Genomic DNA, 21,126 nt, shown 5'->3' with positions numbered 1-21,126 from the left:
TTCCATTAACTTTTGCTTTATAAATATATCTACTGAGAAGCCTCCCAGTGAATCTAGACATAGTCTTCCCTGTCTTTATTCATGACAGCACATGAATAAACACAGTTTCTTTTTGGTAATCAAAATCAAAATCTGTCACTCCAACAAGCACAGTAACCTCTTTCTTTGCCTCAGTTGGTGGTATATGAAGCCCTAAATAGCAGGTGACAGTCTCGACCCTAATTTAATGGGACAGTTGTTGTGTCCTTCCATGGAAGTATTCTTCTCTTGAGAGAACTAATAATGGTAGGCAGTAAAGATTCTGTAAGTTTTTAGGTGTGAGGAACAACTGTGGTCTAAGAGACTAGGCCCACATTTTAGTTTACATACCTATATATAGGCTATGTGAGAAATAACATATATTTTTAAAACTTTTTTAATTAAAATATAGTTGATTTACAATGTTGTGTTAGTTTCAGGTATGCAGCAAAGTGATTCAATTTTACATACATAAATTCTTTTTCTGATTCTTTTCCATTATAGACAAGATACTGAATATAGTTCCTTGTGCTATATACAGTTGGTCCTTGTTTATCTGTTTTATGTATAGTAGTATGTATCTGTTAATTCCAAACTCCTAATTTTTCTCTCCCTCTCCCCCTTTTCCCTTTGGTAACCATAAGTTACTATGTCTGAGAGTCTGTTTCTGCTTTGTAAATAAATAAGTTCATTTGTATCATTTTTTTCTATTGCACATAAGTGATACCGTATGATATTTGTCTTTCTCTGTCTGACTTACTTCATTTAGTATGAAAATCTCTTGGTCCATTCACGTTGCTGCAAGTGGCAGTATTTCACTCTTTATGGCTGAGTAATAGTCCATTGTGTGTGTGTGTGTCTATGTATATGTATGTGTATATATACATATACATACATACATACATTTATATATATATCACATCTTTATTCATCTATCAATGGACACTTAGGTTGCTTCCATGTCTTATCTGTTGTACATAGTGCTGCTGGGAACATTAGGGTACATGTGTATTTTTGAATTAGAGGTTTCTCCAGATATATGCCCATAAGTGGGATTGCTGGATCATAACGGTAACTCTATTTTTAGTTTCTTAAGTAACCTACAGACGGTTCTCCATAGTGACTGCACCAATTTACATTCCCACCAACAGTGTAGAAGGGTTCTCTTTTCTCCATACCTTCTCAAGCAAGTATTATTTGTGGACTTCGATGATGGTCTTTCTGACCTGTGTGAGGTGATAACTCATTGTAGTTTTGATTTGCATTCCTCTGATGACTAGCAATATTGATCATCTTTTCTTGTACCTGTTGGCCATCTGCATGTCCTCTTTGGAGTATTTAGGTCTTCTGCCCATTTTTTGATTGGATTTTTGTTTGTTTGTTTTTGATAATGAGGTATCTGAGCTGTTTTTATGTTTTGGAAATTAATCCCTTGTCAGTAGCATCATTTGTGAATATTTTCTCCCATTCCATAGGTTGTTTTTTCATTTTGCTTATGGTTCCTTTGCTGAGCAAAGGTTTATAAGTTTGATTAGGTCCATTTGTTTATTTTTGTTTTTCTTTCTTTTGCCTGGTAGACTGACCTGAGAAAACATTGCTACGATTTATGTCAGAGAATGTTTTGCCTATGTTCCTTTCTAGGAGTTATATAGTGCCGTGTCTTACATTTAGGTCTTCAATCCATTTTAAGTTTATTTTTGTATATGGTGTTAGAGAATGTTCTAATTTCATTCTTTTACATGTAGCTGTCCAGTTTTCCTAGCACCACTTATTGAAGAGACTGTCTTTTTTCCATTGTATATTCTTGCCTCCTCTATCAAAGATTAATTGATTGTAGGTGTATGGGTTTATTTCTAGGCTCTCTGTTCTGTTGCATTGATCCATATATCTGTTTTTTTGTGCCAGTACCATGCTGTTTTGATTACTGTAGCTCTGTATAATTGTCTGACATCGGACAGTAATACTGCCATCTTTGTTCTTTTTCTTCAGGATTGCTTTGACAATTCGAGTCTCTTGTGGTTCCATATAAACTTTAGGATTATTTGTTCCAGTTCTGTGAAAAATGTCCTGGATAATTTGATCAGGATCATATTAAATCTGTAGATTGCTTTGGGTAATATGGCCATTTTAACAATATTAATTCTTCCCATCCAAGAGCATAGGATATCTTTCTCTTTCTTGGAATCATCATCAGTTTCCTTTACCAGTGTTTTATAATTTTCAGCATATAAGTCAGGTTTTTTCTTAGATTTTTTTTTGATGCACTTTTAAAAGAGATTGTTATTGACTTTTTCTTTCTGATAGCTCATTGTTAGTGTAAAGAAGTGCGACATTTCTGTATGTTAATCTTGTATCCTGATTCCTTGCTAAGTTTGTTTATCAGGTCTAGTTTCTGTGTGGAGTCTTTAGAGTTTTCTATATGTAGCATCATGTCATCTGTGTATAGTGATGTTTTACCTCTTCCCTTCCAATTTGGATCCCTTTTATTTCTTTTTCTTGTCTGATTGCTGTGGCTCGGACTTGAAATACTAGGTTGAATAGAAGTGGTGAGAGTGGACATCCGTGTTCCAGATTTTTGCAGGAAGGCTTCCAACTTTTTACCATTGAGTATTATGTTGGATGTGGGTTGTCATAAATAGCTTTTATTATGTTGTGATATGTTCCCTCTGTACCCACTCTGATAAGAGTTTTTATCATGAATGGATCAGAATTTTATCAAATGCTTTTTCTGCATCTATTGAAATGATCATGTGGTTTTTGTCCTTTCTTTGGTTGATGTGGTATAACACATTGATTTGTTTATGTTGAACCATCCTTGTGACCCTGGGATAAATCCAGTTTGATCATGCTGTATTATCCCTTTAATGTGTTGTTGGATTCAGCTTGCTAATATTTTGTTGAGAATTTTTGCTTCTATATTCATCAAAGATACTGGCCTGTAATTTTCTTTTTTCGTAGTGTATTTGCTTTTGGTATCATGGTGATGGTGGCTTCATATAAGTTTGGGAGTGTTCATTTCTCTTCAGTCTTTTGGAAGAGTTTGAGAAGGATCAGTATAAGTTCTTTTGTGTATGTTTGGTAGAATTCCCCAGGGAAGCCATCCTGTCCTGGACTTTTCTTTGAAGGGAGTATTGTTTTGTTTTGTTTTAATTACAGATTCTATTTCACTTCTAATGATTGATTTATTCAAATTATCTATTTCTGTTTTTTGTTTGTTTGTTTGTTTTTTTGGACAGTGGTCATTAGGTTTATTGATTTATTTATTTTTATTGGAGGATCTGGGGGTTTAACCCAGGACCTTGTGCATGCTAAAAACACACTCTACTATGGAGTTATACCCTCCCCCTTATCTGTTGCTTCTTGATTGGGTGGTGGTAGGCTGTGTTTCTAGAAGCTTGTCCATTTCTTGTAGGTTGTTTGATTTGTTGGTATATAATTTTTCATAGTATTCTCTTACAGTTTTTTTAATATCTGTGGTATCAGTTGTTATTTCTGTCCTTTCATTTCTTATTTTGCCTATTTGGGTCCTCTCTCTTTTCTTCTTGGTGAGTCTGGACAGAGGCTTGTCAATTTTGTTTATCCTTTCAGAAAACCAGCTCTTGGTTTTATTGATTTTTCCCTATTATTTTCATCTGTATTTTATTTAAGAAATAGCATCATATTAATTGCTGATTCAAAGCATTTACTTTGCTTGTACATTTGTTGAACAGCATATTAGCGTTGAGGGTATTATCAGTAAGTTCACATTCTGAATTTTCTCTAAGTGATACTACTGTTCTGTATGCCAGCTGTTTCTAGGTATTGAGGCACATAGTAAGATCAGTGAATTCCATGGACTTGAATCCATTTGATGTGCTTTTCTTCTGGTGAAATTAACTCCCCTGGTCAGAAACATTGATTGTTGTGTCATAGTGTACTGTTCCTTAATTAAGCTTTCTATATACCTGCATATGATGCATTATTTTCCTGGGGGTCTTGTAACAAGGAACACAAACAGTGGCTTAAACGATGGAAATACATTGTCTCACAGTTCTGTAGTCTGGAAGTCCAAGATCAAGGTGTCAGAAGGGTTAGTTCCTTCTGAAGGCTGTTCCATCCCTCTCTGGCTAGCTTCTGGTGATTTGCTGGCAATCTTTGATATTCCTTGGCTTGTATATCTTTGCTTTCATCTTCATACTGTGTACTCCCCATGTGCTTGTCTATCTCCAAATTTCCTTTCTTTATAAGGACACCAGGCATTGGATTAGGGCCTACCCTAATGATCTCATTTTAATTTGATTACCTGCATAAAGACCCTGTTTCCAAGTGAGGCCATGTTCTGAGGGCGTTATTCAGCATAAGAATTTTGGAGGAAGAGAATTCTATTCATAACTGCTTTTACTAAATGCAGGTGGATAGGAATGGCTAATACATACTCAAAATAGTTATATTACTGTCTATTTCATGATGAAAGGTCAAATGTAATCAACTTGCCACCAAACAGTTGACTGAATCTCCCAAGGAATGATGCTGTCACGAGAACTCATTGTTGGCTTCTGCTCTTGGCAGGTTGAATACTCACCAGTAGCAATAGCCAGATAAATCTTGGGGTGAGAAAGTCTTATCTTGTTAATCTCTGTGCACAGACTCAGTGCATGTTGTCATGGCCATTTGTATATAGACCCATTGAGCATGCATCCAAGTGGCTGTGGTCTTATTTTGGTTCACAGAATGGCTCATCTTATCCACATGATTTTTTGAAAAACTCTGCAGTAGATGCCTTTTGCTTAACATTTACATGGAAAACTGTTATCCTTATATTCTATTCGCAGAAAAAGTTTAACAGCAACAAAAGAAGTTGAACAGTATACCTCTTCTGTAGACTTCTGGTCACTGATCTTCCACTCTCATTCTTCTCCTTAGCTACTGTCCATGATATATCATTGATCTGTACCTCTGGCCATTTCTTTTTATACAAAATAGACAGCAAGTTGTACTTCCCAAAGTTGTGCATAGGGCTGCTTTCTTAATGTGATTATATTACAGTAGTTGTTCATTTTTAGCTGGTTCAAACAATTATGTAAACTCTTTATAAAGCAAGTTTAAGATTTTTCTCCCACTTTATCTGATAATCATAAAGAATTCCCCATAGTGCAGTAGACATTAGGTGAAGATGTAAAGCAGAGAAGTAAATCCCATGGGAGTCTGAGACACATCTGTGCATGCAGCTTACTTACGCTTCCTGAACCTGCTCAAGTCCAGTCTCAAATATAGCATTTCCACTCGAGGATGGGTTGCTCTGCTTATCCTCGGGGTAGTCTTAGGAGATCAGATACCCAGATCATGTAACAGCTCTCGTCTCCTGGTCACATGAGGTCCCACAGTCAGCCATTCTGGTCCTGTCAGGACTCCCTTTCAAAGCCAGCAACTATTTCACAAAAAGATTAGTTCATTCTGTTTTTAAAATGTCAGTTTGTTCCCAATGCAGTAAATATGTTAGAGAACAGTTTGTGTATAACCTAAATTTTGCATTGTTTATGTACAAGTTTGTCCATGAGAAATACTATATAGATGAACACAGAAAACTGCACCCAGCTAACCTAGGCCACATAAGAATAAAATGGGCATACCTCAGACATCTACTGGCTGCCTCATTTCACCAACTTTGTTATCTTACAAGTTTATGTTATGCTATTCTTCCATGTTTGTGAAATTTTCTATTTGAAAAAAGCACTCATTCAGCATCCCAAACATATCTAAGCATTCTGGTTCAAAAACACTACACAGTGCATACAAAAGGAAAATGAAATATTGAGAAGCTTGAAACAAACATTTGGAAAGAAATGAGAACATGTTATAGATACAGGCATAAAGGAATCAACATTGTGGACTGTCAGAGACAGTGCCACAAAGATGAAAGTGTATGACTGGATCATCTTAAAATGTTATGAAATCAATAAAAATATGCATAAAGAAATAGAAGAAAAGGAAAAAATATTGAGCATTTTTATTAAAGACCAAAGGGTGAAAAAATCAGGAACTGTTTTCATGTGGACCTTTATATCTAAACACCTTAAATGGAAAGCACTGTATCCTGCAGAACTGGCTTCTCTTAGTGCCAGTCGTGATTGCTGTAGTAATTTCAAACAATGTTTCAAATCCCTAAGCTATCAGCTGTCACACATGGAATCACGAATGCAGATGGGAAAGCTGCAAAAGAATTTCCCAAAGCTACAACCCTTCCAATGCCGACATCCCCAAAGAAACTTCGTATTTATTATGCCATATTTATTGTAGTATTTATCTCTTAATGATTTAATGTGTAAAATTATGCTACCCTTTTTTAAGGTTTCTTTCTCTTTTTTTTAATGTGTCACTAATGAAGTTTTTGAATGTTGTAGCTCTAACACAGTTTTTCTCAAACACTGTAGCTTTAATTTTCATGATTTTGCATGACAGTCGTTTTTTGGAAATGCGTGTGTCCTGTTATAGCATAACAGACTATAGTTGTCAGCAGAAAAGGACATGACTTTCCTTGTAACCATATGGTCTCTGCGATGATTTTCCTGTTAGGGACTGCCACATCTGGTTGGGGTCATCACCCATTTGTTTATGATTTAAACTAATTCTCCAAGACCCATTCAGCTTTTGCGTAGGCCAGGGAGGCACATTACCTTGGAATCTGGGGTCTGTCAGTCTCTTCAGTTTCTTCAGAAATGTGATGGTGCTGCTGCTGCTGCTTCTTCAGAGGGGTAATTCTTGCGACTTAGATTTTGTGTTTTCTATAATTACGGCCCTTACTCTATCGGTCAAGGAGCTAATGTCAGATTTCTGTCAGTGCCAAATATGTCACATCTCACTCTGCTTTCTGGAACCAGAGAAATAACTGTAGGATTAATTTATAACCCCTGAGCCCAGTGAGACAGATTTGAGCCCAAATTACATGCTATTGTATATTTAATTCTCAAAATATATTTACGGTTTTCTAAATATTTTCACTTTTTTTGAGGTGAAGTTCACATTGTGTGAAACTAACCATTAAAAATTCAGTGGCATCTAGTACATTCACAGTGTCATACAACTTCCACTCCTGTCTAGTTCCAAAACAATGTTTTCACCCAGTAACAGCATGCTGTATCTTTTAAGCAGTTTGTCCCCTTTTTCTTTTTCCCCTGCTCCCTGGCAACCACCACTTGGCTTTCTGTCTCTAAATTTACCAATTCTGAATATTTCATATAAATGTAATCATATAATATGTCACCTTTTGTATCTAGCTTCTTTCACTGAGCTTAATATTTTTGAGGTTCATCCATGTTGTAGCATGTATCCATACTTCATTCTTTTTAAGGAATGAATAACATTCCATGTTATGGAAATACTACAATTTGTTTATCCAGTCATCCTTTGATGGACATTAGACTTAATTTAAAACCGTGAATGTGCTTATATAAATGACTAAAGTTTAGGAAACACTTAGGCAATGGAAAAACACTGATCTAGAGTTAGACACCTAAGTTTCTTTTTGCACCTCAGCTGATTATTGTCCATCTGTGACCTTTAAAAGGATTGTTCTTGGAGTTTGACTGTCTTCAACTATAAAGCGAGGCAGCAGTAAGAGTTTTTGAGGGCTTTGAAATGCTTTCTCTAAATATTACTGTTTTATTATTCCCCTTCTCAAAATCATACTGCTTTCAGAGTAAAGACTGACCTCAGTTTAGTACTCTAGGCCTTAAGCAGTATTAGCTCTGGTTTAATTTTTCAGCCTTATAGCCTACCCATGGTCTCTGTGCTCCAACCCAAATGGGCCACTTACTATTACAAAAACACATCCAGTTTTCTTCTTCCTACCCCTAACTTCCGTAGCATTGTATGTCTCTGTCTTGTGGAACTTCGTCTATTCCTGTGTGCAAGAGAGGTTATCATTCACAGGTTAGATATTTCTATCTTCAGTAATGAAAGGGAAAAACGGCATTGTTGTGTAAGAAAGGAGGTAGAAGAGAAAGTATGAAACTGTACTTTTCTCTCTGTTGTTTGTATAGCATGTGGTACAGTTCTAAGCAAAGTAGATAAATACTTTTAGATTAACTAAATGAAAGATTTTACTTATGTATGAACCCAAGGAACCTTCTTTTGCTTAAGTGTGGAATTTTAACCAGTTTCTTCGGATGAAATTAGGTGACAGAAAAGATGGAGGTAAGTATGTGTAAGTAGCCACAGTTATTCCCAAATTAATGTTTAGTTTATATATTACTTAGTTTCATATAAGTTTCTTTATCATTGTGTCATTTTTGTGTTGTGACTGAAAATTAATATTTAAGTCAATCAAGACTGAAGTAAAAGCAGACTTCTTTTTCTCAGTATTTGAACTTTGTAGGGGGATAGAAAATCGTGAGCATAGATGAGTTTGTTTTGCCATTAGCTTGAAGAGGCTTCAGTATACTTGAAAATTTTGAGTTAATTTGAGGATCATTCTAGTTGTTTTATTTAGCACATTTATCTCATTTTGAGTATTGTATGAAGTATGAGTTATTGGATATGCAGTAAAGGTCTTTCAATGACCTTAAACCAGTAAAATTTTTTTGTCCTTAAGATATGAATTTGTCAATTTTCACATGAGCAAAAAGAAACATTTTTGAATTCTTCTGATCAAATGTGTTAACTTCCAAATCAAGTAAAAATATAGATGTGATTATCTTAAGACTACTGATGATCTCTTAAATTGGTTCTCTTTTTTCTCTCCTTTAGGGAGAGGAATCAAATGAGTCTGCAGAATCTAGCAGTAATTGGGAAAAGCAGGAAAGTATTGTATTGAAATTGCAAAAGGAATTTCCCAATTTTGATAAAGAGGTGAGTAGTCATGTATAGGAATGTAATGTTTGTGCTAAATATTTATATTACAAAATAGTGTTTGAGATCAACCATGTGAAAAGCTTAGGATGAGTTCTGCATTTTTCTGATTAAATATTCTTTTTTATCAATATTATAAAATATTTTTGAACTGCTTGTTAATTCTTTACATTATTTATTTACCTGATTTCCTAGCTATAGTATCAGCATTGTAATTGTAACAAACATAGCTGTAGTAACAGTTATGAACTCATATAAAATGTGAATCATTTATGAAGCCATCTATAACCCCAAGTCACCTGTTTTAGCTTTTTTCATATTCTCACCCTTTAAATTTTTCATGAAGTTTTTTTTGAGTGTAATAATGCATTGCAGTGTAGTATTCCATAAGCTTTGGTCTATTTGTCAGATAGTAAAAATGCTTTCAGAGTCGGTAAAGACCCATGCCAAGCTTGCCAGTGCTAAAAGGACTTTCGTTCAATCACATGATTATATATGGAAGCACATTATTTGTTTAACACTGGGAATACATTTACACTTGTATTGATTTATTCAGGTACATGTGCAGGTAGTACATCTGCTAAATTCTGGTGAGCTGAATGCAAAATCTTGTTGCTGTACTCGTTCTTTACATATGTTCAAATTACATGTTTTGAAGTTAGCAGTTTATAAAAGCCTAGCTGCATGTTGAAGTTTAATTGAGCAAACATGTTTTTGGTACTCTAGTATCAGAGCACTTCCTAGTGAGAGTAGAAATGCAAAAACAGTTAGGCTTCCTTCCCTCTGAAGAAAGATTGTTGTATATTTGCAGAGGTGAAATTATATACACAGAAAGCATTTTTAAAGCAACATAAAAATAAGTATGAAATAATCTGATATAAATTCTATTAAGTTTTCAGGTGCTTTACTTATTTATAAAAGAGTATAAAGGTTTTTTCAACAAGTTAATTTTAGATTTTTAACAAAAAGATCAATGGCTTATTTCTAGGAATTAAGGGAGGTACTCAAGGAACATGAATGGATGTACACGGAGGCTTTAGAATCTTTAAAAGTGTTTGCAGAAGACCAAGGTAATTATTTTATGTCATTATAGAAATTTCATGCTTCCCAATATATTGTATTTTAGTATATAAAAAAATAGTAAACCTATTAGCTAATAATCAGAGAATGGGATTGCAAAAGATGTTGGAAATAATGATGTACAAAAGTTTTAAATGACCAGTTCCCAAATGGTTTAACCTGTTCTTTAGTGCAGTGTAAAATCAAACAATAAACATCTTTTTCTACTTGGCTAACTTTTGTTACAGTTAAGGCTACTTTTAAACTACCATGTTTTATGGAGTACAAAGGAAACTTTTTTTTTTTTTTTTTTTTACAGTTTAACAGCTCTCAGCCTGAAAGGATCTAACAATTGCTGGTGTCTTAAAATCATTGTAATGTAGATGTCCTAGCCTGCACTTAAATGAATATCAAAAGCACCAGTATCAGAAACATATAAGATGGATATCACTGGCATGGAAGAAAGTCCCTGATCTCATAGTGAAACATTCTTAACTTTGGGAACCAAGTGGTAGGAGAAAAGTAGCAGAAAGGAGTTGAATCACACATCTTTATAACATCCTTAAGCAGGAATCAAGTAGACTAGCTCTTCATAATTGCAACACCAGCTTTTTACAAGCCCAACACAGTGGCTTTAGGTGTTTTGTTTGTTTGGTAATGAATTATTTTAGGAAATGCTGTACAGCAAGAGCTCTTGATGGCAAAGAATGATATTGTGTGGAGTAAAGAAAGCCACCAGTATCACCAATTCTGAGTCTGAAAAATGATTCAGAAGAGAAAGATTATGAGTGTGAAAAAATTTGAGGAACACTTAATCAATTTGTCTTGCTTACTTTTTTATATATGTATAAGAATGAATGTATGATAATCAATGTGCAAGTCTAAAAGCTCTTTGAGTAAGTAAAACATAAACATTCTAAATAATAAAATATGGTTATAGGTTAATAGTTTGCATTTTCTTACTGGTACATAAAATAGCAGTGTACCTCCAACCACAGGCATCTTAGAACTCTGTGGACTATGATAGACTAATTAGTTATAAAGTAGTGATGCTTTTCAATACTAATGTATTTAAATGATTTTTTAGAGTAATGATGGACCTAGGATAGTGGAGATGGTGAAGAAAAAATTGATTTTAATTTGGATGGTTTTAGTTTAGGGTGAGTGTTGCTTTTACTGCACCCATCAGTGTTGGCCTGGGGATAGGACTGCTAAATAACATCTGGGACATCTTACATATATGCATCTGCCACTTAGGTGCTTGGGGTCTTTGTTAGAAAATGAGGATTTAAGTTTAATTCATTAAAAAAAGGTTATCTGTTTTTGAAACTATTTCAACTCATTGTATAACTTCTAATTCTACTTCAGTATTTCTCTTTATATTAAGATTCAACAATAAATCATAATTGAGTTCTGTATTGAAAAGAAAGGTAGATATATTTAAACATTCTTCTTATCTTATTTGAGGTCTTATATCTATATTTATATTTAATTTATATCTCTAATGTAGTTATTTTTACTTTCTCTGTACACAGATATGCAATATGCTTCACCTAGTGAGTTTCCAAATGGAAAAGAAGTTTCTTCAAGAAGTCAAAATTATCCTAAAAATGCAGCTAAAACAAAACTGAAACAGAAATGTTCCATGAAACCACAAAATGGTTTTAACAAGAAACGTAAAAAAAATGTATTTAATCCTAAAAGAGTTATTGAAGACTCTGAGTATGATTCAGGTTCTGATGTCGGTAGTTCACTGGATGAGGACTATAGTAGTGGTGAAGAAGTGATGGAGGATGGCTATAAAGGTAAAATTCTTCACTTCCTTCAAGATGCTTCAATTGGTGAACTTACTTTGATTCCTCAGTGCTCTCAGAAAAAGGCTCAGAAGATAATAGAACTCCGGCCCTTTAATAGTTGGGAAGCTCTGGTAAGGCTACATTCTTTTTTTTTTTTTTTTTTTTCCCCTGTGTGTGTTTAATTCACAGTACCGTTTATAGTCAAGGTGTCTTCAGCCCAGGGAAGCATAGATGGGTGGCCTTATCCTGTGTAGAGTCAAACATTACTTTCATGGTAAGCCAATAGTATTTCAAATAGTGTCATATGACCTAATTTTGAATGAATTAAGGGGTGATTTTCCTGAAAAAACCCAAGCTGATTGGCTGGGCATACTGTCACTCATTCTTTTGCATAGAAACTTGGTTCATTTCACCGAAGAAGAAGAAATTAGAGCTTACATTTAGGAAGGAGTTGTTTGCCAGCCTGTTCTGATCTGTTACTGCTGAGACACCATGCAAAAAGCGAGAATGTGGCAGAAATTTTACTACAACTACTTGAAGAGCAATAGCAACGTCCAGGGGAGCTCCATGATTCAAAATGCCAGCCTAAGTGTTTTATGCTTCACCACAAAAGAAGCAATTGTTTATTTTATTTTTCTTTTATAAGTGACAGCTCAATCTCTAACATGTTTTTCTTGATTAAACAACGCGGCCATTTTATGGAGTGTAGCAGGCTGCAGCGTTTTTAATTGGAAAGATAGAAAAGTGTGTGGAAGCCTAGAATTCAAGCGTTAGGTGAAGGGAAGGCATAAGCACTGGTAAGTACACTTTGCATGATCATTTTCTGGAATTTTGTTTTCTAGAAACAAATTTTATCTAAAGAAGCTGTATTTTGAGTTTTATAAATGTCAACAGTCAGCAAATCTTATTCATACAGAAAAATACAAGGACTCTGTCTTTTAAATTTTGCTTCAACTTTTGTGAGAATGTGAGTTTTTATAGCATGAATTCTAAGCAGGCCCTGCTGTGAAAGCAATATGGTTCTTTTTTTTTTTTTTTTTTTTGCAGCTTTAGAATATGAAGTGACTCGATGTTTTATAAATTTTTAGGAGGTTTTATTCCCAAACTTAAGGAGTAAAGTTGCTTTTTTGATTAATTTTAAACTTGTGACAAATTTGTATGAGCCTAAGTCCCTTTGATGAGTATCTTAAAGTGTCAGGGTAGGAAGGTCCCTGAACAATGGTTGTAAATAGCATTTTTTAAAAAATTAAAATACTTGAAAAATACAGAAACACCATTACTGGTATTTCATGCCTTTAAAAAAATAAATAAATAAGCCATTCGTTTTGCTTAAAGCGTTTGCTTTTCCAGAGAACATCTGTCAAAGCAGGCTCTTTCAAAACTTGTTCGGCTTTGCCTGAGTGATTTATTTGCTAAAGTATTTGCTGAAGGGCTTTCTTGTTCTTCTTTTCTTCCTTTTCTTCTTTCTTTTAATCTTTAATAGTCTCCTATGTTATTGCAGAGTTGGGTTGCTCAGGCTTGTTGGGATTTTAATTTATTTAATAAGGAATGCAATTATCTGCACCAGTGTGTTTAGTCACTGTAACTACTTGCCCGCATATCTCATAGTAAAAATAAATTATACCGGAGTTGTGAATGCCAGATGCTTTTAAAAATACTCAGCAACTTAACATGTGGAAAGCATATTTCCCCTGCTAATTAATTGGCATAGTTTAAATTAGTCTTGACATGAATTTGTAGGTATGCATTACCTACTTAAACCTCCTATAGCATCTTGTCCCCTTTCTTAAAGTTAAATATGGAGACTTTTTTTTGCTAGCCATTCATCTAAATGTTGATTATTTTATGTGATAAGAAGTAAACTTGCTACTTGAGTTCAGCGAATATAAGGCTTTGCTATCCTGAAAATGTTAGTAAATGTAAATTTTTGGAAATGAACAGTTAAAATTAGCAAGTCGGTATTTATAAGCTTTTAAGTTTTAAGTTGCTTAGAACTTTAAGCTTCTGCTTTCATTTGCTTTAGAATTTTGAATATAACTGATTTAAAGAGCAATTTAATATCTTAAAGTCATCAAAGGAAAGGTCATATTATGTACATTTTGGTAAAAAAAAACTAAATTTGCTCCTTCCCTATTTTTTTAATATGTATATTTACTGAAGTCAATTTGCTCCTTCCCTATTAATCAGAGGCTTGGTAATGTACCTGTGAATCACTCCTCCATCCATAAAAAAGAAAAAACATTTACTTTTGTTTTCAAAACTACTGTGTTTAGAAAAATTCCTATGAGAATTAGTCGAAGTTTTAATTATGTCCCGCAGTCATACTTTCCTGGAAATTATAAGGCATTATATATTAAGAACAGTGTACAAATGTCTAGTAAACACTTAACATTATTGTGGAAGTTTTTTTTTTTCAGTCTTAAGGATTGGGAGATTTGGCAGAACTTTAAAATTCATTAATATTTCATTACAGTGCATACTGAGCCAACAAATCAAGTATCTGCATATATTTTAATTATGATTTTTGCTGAAACAGAAGTCACCATAACATTGGTAAATTGAATGTAATCAGTATTTCATTGTCTTATTTTATTAAAAAATTCATTTGATTGTGAAAATTATGGTAACTGCCTTTTAAAGCAGAAGTTGAAAAGTTGAACATCATTATTATGACTGTCAGAGGATTATACTTTTTAAAAAATTAAAATGCTCTGAGATATTCTAGTCACCCTAATTTTACATGAGGAAAATTTGGTTATTTAACTAAATAAGTGCATTATATAGGGATATTTATGTTTGCAGCTTTATACCCTTTTTTAAAATATAAATGTTTGTCAGGTTTTCATAATTTTCCATTCTCTTATTTTTCTGCTTTAATAGCAATAAAGTGCATGCTCATCATAAGAAACCAGAGCATTAATTCATGTAGACTTTGGAAATATAGCGAGTCAAAATATCATCAGTTTAAAGACATGTACTGTTAATATGGTAAAATTGGGATTTTTATCACCAGATTTTATACATTTGATGGCATCAGTTCACCAACCGCTTACTGAATTTTTACCTAGCTTTGTGCAGAGTAAGGTGGGGATGCTATTATGTCTATGATAATCGTATTATATTGAATCTTTATACTTTAATCAGAATAGTAGTATATACTGACCAAATTAAAGATTTATGAATAGCTTATTCAGAAATGGCTCATCCTAAAAACTTTTCTTATGTGCATTTACTTCCTTAACATTTAGATCAGCATAAATGCAGTTTTTCTTTTTTTTATTGTTAACCAAGCAGCCCGGGTTTAGCTCATATGGAAACATGTGCTGCTCCCATCTACTAGTAACTTAGACCACAGGTTTTCTTTTTGCTGTGTTTTCCTGGTGGTTGTGAAATGTCTGTCTAAATTTGTCACTTGAAGTATTGTAATGCCTACTCCTTCCTTCGTGATAGAGTGGCTTCAGTAAATTTGGGTATAGAATTACTGTATTCAGGCTTTGTTTTCATTTTTATAACTTTGATAAATATTTACTTAAAATTATAAATACATTTTGAGTACTTTATAGGCTGCTGCCACGTTTTCATAGCAGTGAATAAGATTAGGACTCTGTGCTTAATATTACTTTTCAGGTGGGGAATCAAATCTGCTTTTGAACAATTTCTCTGTTCCTATAGAAATTCAAAATTATTCTTACTCTAAGAGTGACACACTGTGGCAAGAGATAGGTACTTCAGTTAATGACTATTTTTAAAAGATTAAGGCTTTAAAGTAATACTTGATTTTTTAGTCAAAGAGATAGTAATCAGGGCCATGTTGATGGTTTTTTTTTCATGTAATTACCCGATAAGTACCAATTACTTTTTTTTTTTCTTCCCTCTGAAAAAATAGTTTTATCATTTTTTTGAAGAATGACTTGTTTTCTTTGTCTAAAATTGAAGCAGTACATGCAAGAACAAAGAAGAAAGTCACGTTTAGCTAAAATTCTGCTAGATACCTGCCACTTAAGGCTTTATTGAGCAGCCATCTGCTTATGCATATGTTTGTATTTGTCATATTATGTAAACAAGATCATATTTTAAAAAAATTTTCATTGAAGTATAGTTGATTTACAGTGTTTCAGGTATATAGCAGTGGTTGAGTTATACATATAGATATGTACTCTTTTCCATTATAGGTTATTACAAGGTAGAATATAGTTCCGTGTGCTGTACAGTAGGTCCTTGTTGTTTATCTGTTTTACTTATAGTAGTGTGTATCTATAATTTCAAATTCCAAATTTATCCCTCATAAGGTCATATTTTGTATATTCATCAATAACTTTAGATTTACTTGTAGATCTCGCATTTATACTCTACATTTATTAAATCTTGTTTTAGTAAAGCTAGCTTACAGGATTATTAAATGCTGTTTGTCTTCAGAAAACAGTAACATAACAGTAGATTTTTTCTTACACCTTTCTTTGAGGGAAGTCACCATGTTCTCTGTCCCTATACACACCTAATGAATATATTGTGAAATTAAATATTGTTTTTTAATGTTTTGTTTTTTTATTATTTATGCATATATTTAGGTTAACAAGTTAAATAATTCTACAGGCTTATTCTCCCTGAAAATCTATATCCATCCCCTTCTCTAGCCTATTTCCCACACTGCAGATAACTGCTTCTACTTCTTCTGATTCTTTTTTTTCCCCTTAAAAGTACATTCTTTATTGACAAGTCAGGTTAATGTATAGTGTATTGTTGATGTTAATAATACTTCTTGCTTAAAGTAGGAAAGGAATCTGGAGTAAGTCAGGTGTTTTGCTTTTCTCTAAAAAATTTAAGAATTTCTAGTAAAATTTTGCCTAAATGTTCAACAAAAGTTTCTTGAAAAGAAGTCTGTAAATAAGGCATCAAATGTTAGCATTCTGATCAGAAAAATTTGACCAGTGTGCAGCTTAAAATTATTTAGTTTTTTCCCTAGAAAATGGATTTTATGATATTATACAAAAGAACCACTGTGAGGTATTTTGGGATATTTCCTGATATGATTCATAATACTTAAAAAAAAATTACAAAAGCTCTCTGAAGAGCTAGCTTTCCCCTTTCCTATGTGATGCCTCTACTCTTTCCACCACCTCTGAAATTGCTTTTGTGACATCATCAATGATCCACTGATTGTTGGTTCAAAGGACATCTTTTTTTTTTTTTTTAATTATTGTGGGGGGTGGTAATTAGGGGATTTTATTTATTATTTTTAGTGGAGATACTGGGGATTGAACCCAGGACCTTGTGCGTGCTAAGCATGAACTCTACCACTGAGCTATACCTCCCCTCCCAGTTCAAAGGACATTTTAAATTCTTATTCTGCTTGACCTCTTTAAGGAGCTCGAAAATTTGCTTCTTCCTCTGTCAAACTCTTAAATTCTGTCTGTTTCTTAACACTTTCATATCTCTGGATAATATTAAACAATGCTTTAAAAAATTTTTTCAGTTGTAGGCTTTATCTGTTGACATGACATAAATATTGTTAACATTTTGGCAGGATTAGCTCTCTTATTCACTGCCTGTCTCACCTCTTATGCCCATTTCCAGTTCCCCAATTCTAATAGTATGTTAATGTGGTAATTTTGAAAATAATTTTCAGTATCTACATTGTTAGACTTTGCAAATGCCTTTCATAGCTGAGCCATGTAATATACTACATGGTTACTTTTTTTTTTCTTGCTCAGCATTGTGTTCTCTCTAGTTATTAGTTGTCTTGGTTTTTCTGTTTTCTTAGTTTTTTGTATACTTATAGTTCAACTCTAAACTCTTCTCCAGTTGTCTAAATTTCCCCTCAAATTTTAGACACTTCAAGTATTTTATCAGTTGCATCATCTTGAAGCAAGTCTCTTCTGGAGTCTTACGACCTGCTCTGATTTGGACTGGCCATATTATAGACCAGCTTATCAACTGTGATACTGGGATCTCATTTCCCCAGCATTTTGAAAAATCTTGTTTTTCCTCTCTTGTGTTGGATCTCTTGTTTCTGAGTTCCATTCCTGTCTCTTTATTTATCCCCTTGGTTTTGTAAATACCTACTAGGAGATGGATGAATAATATAGTGGAGCTAAATTGCCTAAATGGCCTGCTTTCGAATCCCAATTCTGACATTTTCTAGCAATTTACATGACTTAAAGCAAGTTCTTTCTCTGTTCCTGTATTTCTTCATCTGTAAGTAGGATGTAATTAGTGGGGAAGTCCAAGGATTAAATAAAATAACTGCCCATTCAGTTGCCGGTTTTTAAAAAAATGTTAGCTGCAGATATCCACAATATTTTACATTAGAAGTGTTGTATATATCATCAGTGAAATGTTAAGAATCGATTGTAGTTTTCTACTCGCCCCTCAATATCAGTTCTAGTCATGTGGAATCAAACTTTTTTGGATCAAATTGTTTCTCTCTCTCTCTTTTTAACCCCATCTGTGCTTTAGAACAGATTTATGGCTGGTTACATTTCCCACAATATATTAAGACTGCGTTTTTTCAGCCTCCCTTTGGTAATTTGACAAATTCCTGTCTAGTGGGATGTAAGCAGGAGTATACTGTGACTTTTGGAAGGTATCTTTAAAGGATCCCTTGGTTGAGATGTCAGTGTGATGGTGGGATCCACATATTGAGGTTTTGAAGCAACAAAGTAGTAGAATCCTTGATTTTGTAACCACTTTACCAGATCTGAACTGCCCCCTGTGGTCTTAATTTACATGAGAGAGAAATAAACATGTTTTATTTAAACCCCTGGTGTTTTGGATTTACTATCACTCGTAACTGAACCTAATTCTAACAGATTTATTAACAGTGAAACTTTTTCCTTGAAAATCTGTCTACTGATGTCTTACATTCATGGATATTGTATCACTACAGATAGATCTAAATCTAAACTAGCAGCAGCAATTTGGATCATCTCTAATGTTGATTGGATTGTATGGGAAGAGAGGTGAAGAGAGTGGGAAGCCTCAGGGAGTTATGTTTTGAAATTTTGACTTAAAAAATAACCAGAATGTCAAGTTCACTAGAAGTCTCAGTCAAACTGTTGCAGCATTGTAAAATAAAGGTTGCTTTTTTGCACTCTCCTTCGTTGTCCCATAAGAATTTCAAACATAAAAATTAGAATAGTATAATGAGCCCTCATGTACTCATCACCAGCTTCAGTTACCAGCTCATGTCAGATTTTGTTTCATCTCTCTCACTCTTTCACTGTCACTCTCTCCCAATCATTTGTTCCACAGCTTCCCAGTCTGGGCTTTTCTGGTTCTGTTTTCTGGGAAATTATGATTAGAAGGTTAAATACTCCCACCAGTACCATTACATGGTCAGTAATGTGTTCTTTCATTGGGGAACAGTAATGTCTGATTGGTTCTTTTTGTCCTGTACCTTTATCTCTTCTCTAGGTTTTGACATATTAAATTGATCTTCTTTGAGTTGAAACAATTCTTTCCTATTTCTTGTCTTATTACTTTGAAAGGGATTCCTATATCCTAGCTTCTGATAGTTTCCTTGTGAAAATTTTGTTTTTTCCCCTTGTAATACCAGTTGTTACACGTAAAATTATTTGCTACATGTCTTTCCAAATGACTATAAACCACACAAGGACAGGGAATGGGTCCGTATATCAGGTACCTTCACTAGCCTCTGTAGTACTTACTAAGAAAAAAAAATAATAATAAATGATAGTTGGTTACAGAAACAAAGAAGTTTTTGTTTTTTAATTTTTAATTGGTTTTTTTTTTGGCGGGGGTGGGGAGTAATTAGGTTTATTTATTTATTTATTTATTTAAATGGAGGCACTGGGGATTGAACCCAGGACCTCAGGTATGCTAGGCGTGAGCTATACCCTCCCTGACTTTTAAGGTTTGTTTTTTTTGTTTATGGCGGTACTAGTTTTAGTGAAAAGAGTATAGACTTTAGAATCTTTTATTCTGCTTTGTGACCTTGAAATTGGAACCTTGGTTTACTCATCCAGAACTGGTGGACTGATCTTGCGGTTGTTGTGAGAACTTAACGAGTTAATGAACAAAAGACACCTAGTAGTTTCTGGGACATACAAGGCACATAATACATGTTCCTTTTTTTTCCCCTCGTTATTCTTGTTGGCTCTTACACTCACATACATATCATACACCCACCCCACAATAGACGTGAGATTGATTTTTTTGGCCTGCAATTTTAGGGTTTCATTTTTAAATAAAAAATTTTACCTGAAAGTTCTAGAAGAAAATCATTAAAGTCTTCAAGGCACAGATTCTTACATATCCTGTTCTTTATGTATAAATCTTTTCCCTGGAAAGCACAAATTGGGAGGTCACATTGTGGATGTGAAAATACAGTGTGCAGATACCTTCATGTGTCCTAGTGTCATTTTGTGACATGCCAAGTTTTTGGTTTATTTTGTTTTTTCATTATTATTTTTTTTATTTTGGCAGTGGGGAAGTAATTAGGCTTATTTATTTTTAGAGGAGGTACTGGGGATTTAACCCAGGACCTTGTGCATGCTAAGCATGCGCTCTACCACTCAAGCTATACCCTCCCCACCTATTTTGTTTTTTAATCTTGCAGTACATTAATAACATGGCTTTGGAATAGACTGGAAATTTTTTTTCTTAGCAGCCTATTCTAGGTTAGGTGTAAAAAGTATGTGTTAGTATAAACTACATTTTTAATGGAATTTTCTTATTATATCCTGTAAGTGTTCTATTTCTACTGCTTGAGCTTCTCTGTGAACTTAGAAATACTGTGATCAGAGGGATTAGAGTTGTTAATGAGATTCTTGTCATAACTTGAAAGAATATGCTAAATAAGATATTATGAATCAAAATCATGTGTGGTTTTAGCCTGACAGATGGTTTTAGTTTAGTTTCCTTTATTCTGTTTTGGACTAGGGATTTTTCTTTTTGCCCAACAAACAGCTTTCAGATAGCCACTGGGCTTTTTTTCTAATCTTTTCACTGGAGGTATATTTTTGTATAGTTCTTTAGGGTATATTTTTTTTCAGCTAGCCAGTATGGGAAACTTCTAATTCTATTACAGCTTTTAAATTGTAAAGTATTCAGTGTGTTCTTCAGAAAAATAAATACAAATACATTCTGAAAGAAAGTCTCACGAACCAATTTATATAAGTGTTATATTGAAATTGATACTATATTTAAGTTTTATCAAATTATTGAATTGGTAACAGTTAACTTAATTCATGCAGTATTTTTCCAAGTTGTAGTCTCAATTTAGGGTAAAATATGAAGTGACATAATTGGAATTTTGAAAGCTTGAAGGGTTGTACTTTGATGATAGATAGGGAAGATATGTTTTAGCACAATCAATGTTACCATCTTATTCATATTACTATATGTCATAGTCACAGGAAGTGACAAAAATGGAGGCAAGCGATCTAGTATGAAGTTACTACACTTG

General features: G+C 33.7%; 1 protein-coding gene across 6 annotated transcripts in view; it reads left to right on the top strand.

Moving 5' to 3' along the window:
- Positions 1-21,126, top strand: part of SMARCAD1 (SNF2 related chromatin remodeling ATPase with DExD box 1) — a 72,418-nt gene that overhangs the window by 31,055 nt on the left and 20,237 nt on the right. For 4 of the 6 annotated variants that reach the window (XM_072940426.1, XM_072940413.1, XM_072940434.1 and 1 more), the window contains exons 7-9: positions 8,743-8,844; positions 9,833-9,914; positions 11,439-11,830. In XM_072940426.1, coding sequence (XP_072796527.1) covers positions 8,743-8,844; positions 9,833-9,914; positions 11,439-11,830 — 576 coding nt within the window. Of the gene's footprint in view, positions 1-8,742; positions 8,845-9,832; positions 9,915-11,438; positions 11,831-11,889; positions 11,974-12,005; positions 12,497-21,126 lie in introns of those variants that run through there. The other 2 variants (XM_072940438.1, XM_072940446.1) reach the window with 2 other exon arrangements.

Source organism: Vicugna pacos, chromosome 2, assembly GCF_048564905.1.
Source record: "Vicugna pacos chromosome 2, VicPac4, whole genome shotgun sequence".
Classification (NCBI taxonomy): Eukaryota; Metazoa; Chordata; class Mammalia; order Artiodactyla; family Camelidae; genus Vicugna; species Vicugna pacos.
Note: the sequence above shows the minus strand (reverse complement) of the source record. Positions and strands in the feature narration are given on the sequence as shown.